The 11,911-nt window shown below is 36.6% G+C and overlaps 1 protein-coding gene across 1 annotated transcript in view; it reads left to right on the top strand.

The window, feature by feature from the left end:
- The first annotated feature begins 9,886 nt into the window (after nucleotides 1-9,886).
- Nucleotides 9,887-11,911, top strand: part of LOC107748531 (opsin-3-like) — a 22,037-nt gene continuing 20,012 nt past the window's right edge. The window contains exon 1 of the mRNA XM_016563343.1: nucleotides 9,887-10,844. Within this exon, the coding sequence (XP_016418829.1) occupies nucleotides 10,475-10,844 (370 nt within the window). The 5' untranslated portion in view covers nucleotides 9,887-10,474. The remainder of the gene's footprint in view (nucleotides 10,845-11,911) is intronic.

Below are 11,911 nucleotides of genomic sequence, written 5' to 3'. Positions count from 1 at the left end.
CTTGATGCAAGATTCGTTCTACCTATTAGAGCCTGACATGGAAAACCAGAACCAGGTCTACATAGAGACAGCAGATACAACTTTATGCCACAGACTGGATAGAGCAACACACACCATGAGATGATTGACCACAAACATGGCCATCCAAGCATCAGGCCACACAGGGTTTGGATAATTCAGTTGATTCTGTCCTTTTGCACTGTTTTGCTCACACAAACTCGTTCCCAACCAAACATATTTATGTAAGTATTCCCCAAATTCATGCAGAATAATCATAAACGTAAAGTAAAATGATATTTGTTTAATGGCGTATATCATGGTTAGTATTGCCAAATACAATCAAGAGTACACTCTTAAAAATAAAGGTGCTTCACGATGCCATAGAAGAACCTTTTTTGTCTAAATGGTTCCATAAAAAACCTTCAACATCTGAAGAACATTTCTGTTTCACAAAAGGTTCTTTTTGGCGAAAGAAGGTTCTTCAGATTATAAAAAGGTAAGAAAGAGATGTTTTTTAAAGAACCTTTGACTGAATGGTTCTTCTATGGCATCACTGTGGAGAACCTTGTGAGCACCTTTATTTTTAAGAGTGTATTGGCAATACAAATACCTTTGTTAAAGGAATAGTTCACCCAAAAATGAAAATTTTGTCATCATTTACACACCCTCATGTCGTTCCAAACCTGTATAAGTTTCCTTCTTGTGTTGAACACAAAAGAAGATATTTTGAAGAATTTTGGAGAAGCAAACAGTTAGTTCCCACTGACTTCAATAGTAGGGAAAGAAATATTATGGAAGTCAATGGGGCAACCAGCATTCTTCAAAATATCTTCTTTTATGTTCAACATTAGAAAGACACTTGTGCAGGTTTGGAACAGCATGAGGGTGAATAAATGATACCAACATTTTCATTTAAACTATCCCTTTAAAAGGATTTTTGTTTTTCAAAATTAAAGATAAAACAACTAACTATAGGCATTCAAAAATATATTTGAATCATTTTGAACTTTTAACAAGCAAACTGTAAATTATTAGGCCACTGTTTTTGTTTAGCATTAATAATAATAATAATAATAACAGAACATGGTTGATCTTATAACAACTTTTGATTTAAATAAACTTATAACAATCATCCCATAAACTTTATAATAAATGTCTCATTTATTTATGAGAATTGACTCCAGATATCTCTCTGTTTCTGTCATTTCTCTCTCCGCTCTTCTGTTTGAATGAGAGATATTTGACTTTTAAGATTATTTTACACAATAATTCTCAAGCTAAATGACTACAATTAGGCTTACAGTAAGTGTACCTGTTACGGGGCTGACAAGACATGAGACATGCGGATCCATGTAACTTGACTTGACTCATGACAATAAACTGTGACTTGACTTGGTTCATGAAGATAAGCTGTGACTTGACTTGATTCATGAAGAGCAGCTGTGACATAATGGGGTGCGGTTGCGTCCGCCATTTTGCGATCAAACTCCGCTGTCGCCGCCATTTTGTGAGCATGCTCTAGTGTGGCCGCCATTACACAAGGGGACTCTGAGTCATGTTTCTCTGCAACCCCCACCGTGAACACGGAGTCGACACACAGCAGAGCAAAATCCAAAAAATAGCTTAGAGAAGAACGGGGACCCTCATGGATTAATCGTGACCTTAAGGGTTCATTTACTCCATCACAAAAAAAGTCTATTAGCACACAGTCTGGCAAATCAGAATGACACGCAATGTCCAGATACTCTTGAATATAGCCTTCAAGCGGGCGTGTACCCTGGCTGGGCTGGGAAACTAACGAGGGCTCTGTAAAGTAGCTATCACTGCTTGCGATAAGCGCATACAATACTCGGCAGTTAGAAAGGAGTGAGATTGAGTGTTAAATAGTGAGTGAGTGATATGAAACAGCTGTGTGCAATCAGTGCTGTGTGCAATCAGTGCAATGAATGATGGGATATGTAGTCCGGGGTGATATGCAACAGTGTGTAGTGCGAGAGTCAATGAAAATGGAAAGGGTGACCTCTGATGGCTAGCAGACGGAAGTTCATGGACCGGATACGTAACAGTACCACTTACAGTACACCTGTGTTGATTAATCTTTTATTAGATTGCAACACACAAAAGTCCTACACAAGAGGGCACAGCTACCGTGGCTGGTCATGACACACACGGACCATCCTCTTACTAATAGCATGAACGTGCTTGTCTCAAGAAATTTGAAAAAAAAAATATATATATCCTGCATATTTATATTAATTACTTTTAACGTGTTAAACAGAATTAATCACATAAATTACAACAGTGTATTTGTCATACAACAGAGCTAGTGAAAAAAACCACACAAAAATCAGGGTAAATATCACTTTAAAACATTATTTTAGTGTGTTTCATTTCCAGTCAAGCTGCAATTTTGTCAAATTTCTCAAAAAGTGTGAAATACAATTTAATGGTGTGTATTTAGGATACATTAAGTGCAAGCTGTGAAATTAGATATGTCAAGAAGTCGGTTATTGTTTTCCATTGTATGTTTCAAAATGTCATTTACACCACTGTCATTAACATAACAGAATACAATTAAACATAATACATGGAATGACACTGATTGGAATTTTCATTATTTTTGGAAAATAAAAAAAGAAAATTCTCCTGATGTATACAAAGCATATTCACCGTTGAACTTTGTTAGTGAACAAATTAAATGAAATAATGAGAGTGTGAAAAGTGTGTTCTGCAAAAGTGTATTTTCTAAAAGTCCACAGAACCAAAAGTGCCCACAAAAAAACAACACCTATATATAATAAGAAAAGGCTTTTTGCACATCTCTGGCCTGCAACACCTACAGCATATTTTTTTGTTGTATATTAATTATTAGTAAAATAGTAAGGTTACTCCATAGTCCATAATTTTTGGCCAGAACCAAATAAATATTTATGCTGATTCACGCATTACATAATGATTTTAATTAGGCTATTATAGTCTAAGGAATTTCATTAAACCCTCATCAGTACTTCAACTACAAAATACACCAAACATTCGTTAAACTGACAAACAACTTAATAGGAAACAGACAAATTCTTTTCAAAATAATTTATGCAAAAAAAATAAAAAAATAAAAACAGCTTCATTATTTTGTGAGTGAATACTGGTGTCCTCAGCTGTGTTGCCCTAAGGAGTTGAACCCTCGTGACGGCTAATTAAACACTAACATGATTGATGATTTGTTATCCTTGTCAGGATACTCTCAAATGTCTCTAAATACTTCTAACCTGAAGCACACCAAGCGGCCTGTGTTCTCCAAAGTAGGACAGCAAAGGCTCGTCTTGGGATCCTCATAAAGAATGTAAAGAATAACCAACCACATTGTCAGAGTATGACAGAAATGATTGACTTGATTTCCTTTTATAGTGTATAACAAGCAACTCAGAAAAGTCTCTCTGAAATTTCAAAACATATGCAGCATCAACAAATTAGGATAGCTGTGTTTGCTGTCCAGGTGGTTTTAGGTAAGACCACCAGGTGTGACCTAGTTATCCCTTTAGTTATTTTGATAGGCCGAAGAACAAGGATCAAAGGAACAAAATTATTTCCTTAAATAACCTCTTGCTGTTACTGCTACATTTGCATCTTCCTTTCTGCCCACTGGCAACTCCCAACGTCCTGCCAAGTCTACTGCCTCAGGTCCTCCAAATGTTTTGTTTCATGTAGACTCAACCTATAGGTTTAATCTCTGAATGTATCATGCATTAAGTTTTGTATTATTATAGTTATTTGAGTTATGACAATAAATCTCTCCAAGTGTCTCCACAACAGCTGAGCAAGCTGTAAAAACTTCAGACATGTGATAAGAATTAGATACTATGAAACCGTAAAAAAAAATATAGTGTTTGCACCTCATTTATTCTTAGTACACAATGTCTAACAGTTCTAGTCTGACAGTAAAACACTGTCATATATGGAGAGAATTAAATAATACTTGCATGTTGATAGTTCTCTAAAAGCAAACCATTATGTCCAGGTAAAAAATTCACAACACAATTGTCCAACTCAAATGTTAATACCCATATCTGTCAGAAATGTTTATGCCTTCAGATCTTTGCACAGTGGAGTACACTGATGCACAGACTCTGACATCAGTTTTCAGATATTAATGCATGTGTGTGTGTGTGTGTGTGTACATGGTTTTCTATTCCGGTGGAGACTTAAACCTGAATACACACTGTCTCATGGAGACTCGTGTCACTGCGAGGACCTACATTGAGGTCCCCGTGGGGAAACAAGCTTATAAATCATACAGAAGGATTTTTTTGGAGAATTTAAAAATGCAGAAAGTTTTCTGTGAGGGGTAGGTTTAGGTGTAGGATTGGTGTGTGCATCAGAAAACAGCAATGTGTTACAGAGAGGCACACAAACATCTGAAAATCCCAACATACAATACCAGACTGACATGTGGCGTCTATACTTTCTTGCCAAAAGCAATGTAACATTTAAAGAGACATCAAGCAATTACTCTGATCTTCTATAAAACTGGAAGTTATTTATTTGTTATGGTTCCTTGACTACCTAAAGCAATAGGGAAAAGCAAAACATTATTTTGCTTATATTTGTACAGTTGAAACAGGAGGAGATGATCAGCAGGGAAGGTTTTTTTGTTTTTTGTGACTCTGCCGTTATGCTAGCCTCAAGGATATCTAAAAATAAATAGTCTAAAAGCATCCTTAGGGCAAATATCTCAGGTGTTTTATGAGGAAAGAAAAACTTGGATTTCATTATTTTCCTGTAGTGACAAGGAGCCTTTATTATAAGGAAAAGCAATTCTCTGCTTTCAAATGATTAAAAAATATGGGTCATCTGACCATGACATGAAGTGACATCTTATTATGAAATTCACTTAAAAATGTAATGTAGTGGTGTCCAGACTTTCTGGTGGAACACTTCTTTACAAAAGCTTTTTCAATATAGTTGGGGTCAGCTAGGGTTCATGGTCATCTGTGACTGCCTGTAGACATGATGACTCATTGTGTTTCCTAGTGGTGTGAATGTTTGTTTGTTTACAGGATCTTGTATCTCTCATGGTAAACTGATCCCTCCCTGAGCTTTCGAAATCTTTTGAGTCTCCCAAAGAGATTCATTTTATTCAGCCTTGAGCACATGGGTCACAGAGTTTCTGAAGATTTGAATGTAAACCATAGGAACTGTTGTATTCCTCTGCACTTTTGGCAAGGCAGGAGACATGATTTAACAAGACGAGTTCAGCTGGCTAATCAAACAACTTTCAAATTACACACTGAGAGGTAACAGCTGTGTACCAACATTGCTGACCTGCTCAACAGGGATATTCTATGCAAACCAATGATGATTACTTATAATTATGATACAAATGGGTCTTCCATTCATTCAATGTAAAAACATAATCTAAAATAGATGTGCTGAATGTCTCTAATGATGAATAATTTCAAGTCTAATTTTGTGCAGCTTGATTATAATACACGTTGTCCCCTTTCAGATAAATGTATTAGGTTACGTTTTAATCAATGGCCTATATCACTTTTAGTTCATCAAGAATAAAGGACAATCATAATATTCATTAACAAACACAACCATGGCAATTTTTTCTATTTTCATTTTGCTAAAAGGTTTGCCTTTGTATAAAAAACAGATCTGTTACTGTGGCATCTAGTGTGTTGGTCACCCATTAGAAACTGACAATGACTAATCTCTGTAAAGGAATACATATGCTACCTCATCATATTTCAGTTCTCATCGACTTCAATATAATACTGCTGGAAATAAATGTATATGTCGATACCCAGTTCACTTAAAGAGTCGATACCCCAATATCCTCTCTCATTTGAGTCATGGCATGTTCTGCTGCCAGTGTACCTTCAAGACAAACAATATATCTGCCATGAGCCACCCCCTCATACAGTTTGGTTAAGCAACAATCTGAGGAAAACGATTTTTGTAACTGGATTCTGCATGTTCCACTGCTTAATATGCTACTCATTGAGCATTAAAACCTCAAGCTTCATTCCTGCTTATAACATCCCTGTTGAAAAAAACAGCATACGCTGGTTAGGTATATTTTGAAGAATGGCAGCTGTTTAAGCTGGTCCTTAGTTGGTCACGAGCTGGTTTAAGCTGGTCCTAAGCAGGAGCTGTTGCTTAGGCCCAGCACATGACCAGCTTAAACCAGCTCATGACCAGCTAAGGACCAACTAAGGGCCAGCTTAAACCAGCTTAAACCAGCTCAAACCAGCTACCATGCTTCAAAACATACATATGCTGTTTTTTTCAACAGGGATGGAATAACTGTACCTTAAAATAGATTTAAGAATAAGAAAGAAAAAACAGCTCTATAACAATGTTATTTTATGTCATCATGCATGTTTCTTGTTTGGAAAGGTCTAAACAAGGTCAAAGGAGTGGCTTCACAACAACTCTGTGACTGTTCTTGAATGGCCCAGCCAGATCCCTGACTTAAACCCAATTGAGCATCTCTGGAGAGACCTAAAAATGGCTGTCCACCAACGTTTACCGTCCAACCTGACAGAACTGGAGAGGATTTGCAAGGAGGAATGGCAGAGGATCCCCAATTCCAGGTGTGAAAAACTTGTTGCATTTTTCCCAAAAAGACTCATGGCTGTATTAGATCAAATGGGTGCTTCTACTAAATACTGAGCATTTTTCAGTTTTTCTTTTTTAATAAATCTGCAAAGATGTCAACAATTCTGTGTTTTTCTGTCAATATGGGTTGCTGTGTGTACATTAATGAGGAAAAAAAATTAACTTAAATGATTTTAGCAAATGGCTGCAATATAACAAAGAGTGAAAAATTTAAGGGGGTCTGAATACTTTCCGTACCCACTGTATATATCATGTGTTTTAGCGATGCTTATGTATTTTGTAATAAGTCAGACAATAGCCTTTTACCTTGTAACTTTATATTCCAATTGCAATATAATTTCTCTCAAATCTGCCTTTACATCTCCCCGTTTTGACACTGTTGCATATAATTATAACTGTATTTGTTTGTTTGAGAGAAAGTACAGATTTTTGGTTTGTTTGAAAGCTTTTAATCCCTTTTTATGTTTTATGAACTGTTTACTGAAGCATACAAATGTTAACAAGAGATGCACTTATTATCATTATAGTCACAACAATAAAAATATTTTTTTTATATTATAGTCACAGCAAACAATAAAAATGTGCTAAAATGAAGTGAGTTCATTCAGTCTTCACATAATTAACATAAGGCTGAACTACTTGAAATTGATGATGTGAGAAGAAATTAGAAGCTCATACATCAAGAAAATCCTCATTAATCTGTCAGTTGATTGACCTGGAACATATGCATAACAATTTGTTACCTTTTTAAACTATTTTTCCAATTAAATTCAGAGCCCTGTGTCTTACTACAAGATCCTATCATCAGTTTCCCAGCATTTGCTATCAGATCATGCTAGACTTTTTAGATTTGTGACCTTTTGGTCTGTTTTGCACTTCTTTCAGATATGTCATGTCACTCACTCCACACACTATATGACCATAAGCGCTACAGAGAGTCTCATTAATGGACCTCTGGATCATCTCAAATGTCAGACTTCTTATAATATGAGATCATTGTCATATTGTTCCCCTTTCAGATGCCTGTGAGTCATGGCCGTGAGGAATCTTAAAGGTGCAGTAGGAGATATCGGAAAATGCTAACTTTAGCCTGATAGCACTGAAAGCGAACGTCCCACCCTCCCTGCAATCGCTGTCCAAAGCCACGCCCCCTGAACGCACATACGCTCACAGACCAGAATACCAGAGACAACATCACTACAACAGGCTACAGCGAGCATATATGTTCCATACAAAGGGCATTAAAGTGTGCGAGAATAACATGCAAAACTGTATCGCACGCGTGCTACATTGGTAACTTTATTCATCGCACAGACCAGTTTTTTCGTAGCACGTGCGACATATATGTCGCACTGTACAGCCCTGGCTATCGGGATGTGAAGAAAATTTCAACCAGCATAACAAAAAATGTTTCTGAAGACAATCACCTATTGCACCTTTAAGGGCTTGGTTTCACCTGCAGAAACCCTGGTATGTAATGCACAGCATGCATCTGTGAATGTGAAAATTCAGAATCCTAATGTGAGAGCTTTTTTATTATGTTGCAACAATACAATATCTGTGGTTGAGTAAATAATTGAATTAACATCTCTGATACAGAGGGTCCTGTTTTGTATTGAGGCAACCTTGACACCATGTCACTCAGCCTTTAGTGTGCCCCATGTAATATTGTGCTCTGTGCTGCTGTGGCTAATGTCTGGATGTCAGACAGTGGGAAGACACATAACAAGGATAATCAATGCATTATGAATTTAGAGGCCTTCAGTAAAACAGTTTAACCTTATGTATGGAATAAATTGCCAGAGCATGACTAAACAGACAGGGTCATGGTGAGCATAAATCCATGTATTAAAGTATTTGGTACATGATAAAATGACAGGACAAGGTAACAAAACTTAAGTTGGAATCCATCTTTCCTTTTCTACAGAATATCAAGAGCCTCCAAAGTTGTACAGTTTAAGAAAGAACTTCAATATCTGATTTACATATATGTTTATAATAACATATATGTAATAACACATATTGTAATAACATACGGCGCGGAGAGGGGGTTGGGGGATGCATTTGCGGACCATGCCACCCCAAGCAAGTTACTGGCCTGCTGGCCCCCCTGGAAATAAATGAATGGCCCTGATGTATGTGCCCTGGGGTTGGCTCTGCCCCTATAAGTAGTGTCCAGACTATATTAGGGATGGTAAGATTTACCAATTTGCATCAGTGCATCAACATAAAAGTTAACGATGCGATGCATCGATTTAAAAAAGTGTGCATTGGACACTTGGTGCATTGGACACTGGACACATCATTTCTAACATATTTGCATTGAAAACTGATTTATTTGTATATAGTTATTAGTAGATGCTCTATACTTTTATTACTTAGAAAGTGACCAATAATTTGTGACCAATATTTTAGATGTAGATTGATTTCTCCTCTCTAACTGTTTCTCAAGCGTGTTCTCTCATCACCACTGCTGCTATGTTAATATGACGTATCATATTGACCAAACTGTGAATTACTGTACCTACTCATATTAATCATCTATTAAAAAAAAAAAAAAACCTTTTAAAACCAGATGTGTGCTACTGTCAAAGAAAACTGCAAATGAAATAAATAATAATAAAACACAATTAATTGCAGAACAGTTTTTTAAGTAACAGGCTAAGGGAAAACTGGGCTATTTGATTTATCTTAGTAACTGTAAAGTCCAATCAATTGTATGTTTACCTCAAACACCTAGGTCAAAGTAATAATAATAATAATAATAATAATAATAATAATAAATTAACTATCACAGGAATAGAATTTGTGAAAAAAAACGATACTAAATGTTTTTACGGTAAGTGGTTAACAATTTATTTTAGCTGCATTTAAATAAAAAAGCATGTTGAAAGTTAGTCAACTGAATTTGTTTATTTAAATGTAGCTAAAATAAATTTATTACAACCACTTACCATAAAAAAAAAATTAGTAAATTCAACGAGTAATTTTTTTCAGTGTGGACACCAAGCAAAGGGTTCAATATAGTAAAATTTTTACTACTGGGTGAAACACATGAACATAATAATGGTATTGTTATAATTACAATAAGAATGCCTATGTGCAAATAGCCCCCATGTATAACATTGTAACGTAAAATATTACGCATGATGATCATTTATGGAGTGTTTACGTCACTTAGTATAGTCTTCTCAATGCTTGTTCCACACACACACACACACACACACACACGCTCTTCCGCTATCAAGCTCTCTGAAGAGGAGGCAAACTCGAGATGTGCGAGCCTCGCCGATGAACGCATCAGTAGCAGGAAAAGCTGAATTTATCTCAAATAGGATGCCTCTTGGTCTTGGTTACCGTTACGTTTTATGAGCGTCTCTTATTTAGCTACTCAGCATCATGTCAAGATAAGATGAACTTCCTTTATTCGACTTGTGTCGGTGAGATTTTGACTGTATGTAGCTGTAATGTAGGCCACAGTTTAACAGTCTGCAAAAGTGTTTCATGTCCCTGTTGACTTGCTTTAAATTTAGCATTGACATTATAGTGACAGGCTTGAATTTGCGTTGCAATAGCGGTATCCTCAGAAATGACCAGCAAATGAAGCTTACCTACAGATTTGTTTGTGATGGACTGGGAGGCTTTTTATTTGGGCTGCTGAGCCCTGAAACTTTATTCTCGCGCTGTGAAGACACTCGTGAAGATTTGACCACAACATTAGAAGCATGAAGTGAAACTCTTCACGGAACTTCTCGTGAATGGCATGGTTCACGCTCAGGTGAGGGGAATCTCCGAGAGAATTTCGGAGCGTGCGATAAAAGTAACATCAGATGAACAGTGCTAAGCGAAGATGTTTTCTGAAGAAGCTAATTTCAGTTACATTTCAAACGGCACGGATGAGGACTTGCTATCGGCGCTAGATGACGACTGGAGCGACACTCCGGCTGAGAAACTGTCACGGACGGGACACAGTGTGGTCGCTGTTATTTTGGGATCTATTCTGGTATTCGGGATCCTGAACAATTTCATCGTGCTGGTTCTGTTTTGTAAATTCAAGACCCTGCGGACTCCTGTAAACATGCTTCTGCTCAACATCAGTGTGAGTGACATGCTCGTCTGTCTGTTCGGAACCACGCTCAGCTTCGCGGCCAGTATCCACGGCAGGTGGCTGGTGGGGAAACACGGGTGCATGTGGTACGGCTTCGTCAACTCATGCTTTGGTGAGTAAGAACTTGAATAAAAAACAAACAAACAAAGAATGCAATATGCGCGTAGGTACAGCCATTGGGAATCTAACTATCTATCTATCTATCTATCTATCTATCGATCTGTCTGTCTGTCTGTCTGTCTGTCTGTCTGTCTGTCGGTCGGTCTATCTATCATTAATGAGCAAAAACAATGCAATATGCGCGTAGGTACAGCCATTGGGAATCTAACTATCTATCTATCTATCTATCTATCTATCGATCTGTCTGTCTGTCTGTCTGTCTGTCTGTCTGTCTGTCTGTCTGTCTGTCGGTCGGTCTATCTATCATTAATGAGCAAAAACAGGTTACAGACAGTAGGCCTACGTGATCCGCATTATTCTGTTTAAAATAGGAATCACGATTTATTATTAGCTATTAGCTATGATTGTTTTGCTTAGCACTGAGATCACCATTTTCTCACGATTCTGAAAAAAGTTTGTCAGTCAGTGCTCTAGAAAAGCTGCACATAATAAAAAGTTATTTGCCTCAGTCTATTTAAAATGCAATAAACAAAATGTGAAAAATAAAGTATGTAAGTAGTGGAAATGCCATAGGAAAAAATTGATTTAAACTTTCATGATGTGTCAAATTTGTAACACACACAGTCAAAAGTTTTTGAACAGTAAGACTTTTTATATGTTTTTAAGAGGTCATCAAGAAGCCAGCATTTATTTGATCCAAAGTACAGCAAAAACAGTAAAAATGTTAAATATTTTATACTATTTAGAATAACTGTTTTCTATTTGAATATATTTTAAAATGTAATTTATTCCTGTGATTTCAAAGCTGCATTTTTAGCATCATTCTTCCAGTCACATGACCCTTCAGAAGTCATTATAATAGGCTATTCTTATTTGCTGCTCAAAAACGGTTAATATTACTATGTTGAAAACAGCCGAGTAGATTTTTTTTCAGGTTTCTTCTATGAATAGAATGTTCCGAAGAACAGCATTTATCTGAAATAGAAATATTTTTTAACATCATAAATATCTCTATCATCATCACTTTTGATCAATTTATATAACCCCCCCCCCCCCCCA

The sequence above is a fragment of the Sinocyclocheilus rhinocerous genome, unplaced genomic scaffold (genome assembly GCF_001515625.1).
Source record: "Sinocyclocheilus rhinocerous isolate Xijiao unplaced genomic scaffold, SAMN03320098_v1.1 scaffold349, whole genome shotgun sequence".
In the NCBI taxonomy this organism is placed as follows: domain Eukaryota; kingdom Metazoa; phylum Chordata; class Actinopteri; order Cypriniformes; family Cyprinidae; genus Sinocyclocheilus; species Sinocyclocheilus rhinocerous.
This window is presented reverse-complemented; position numbering and strand designations above follow the sequence as displayed.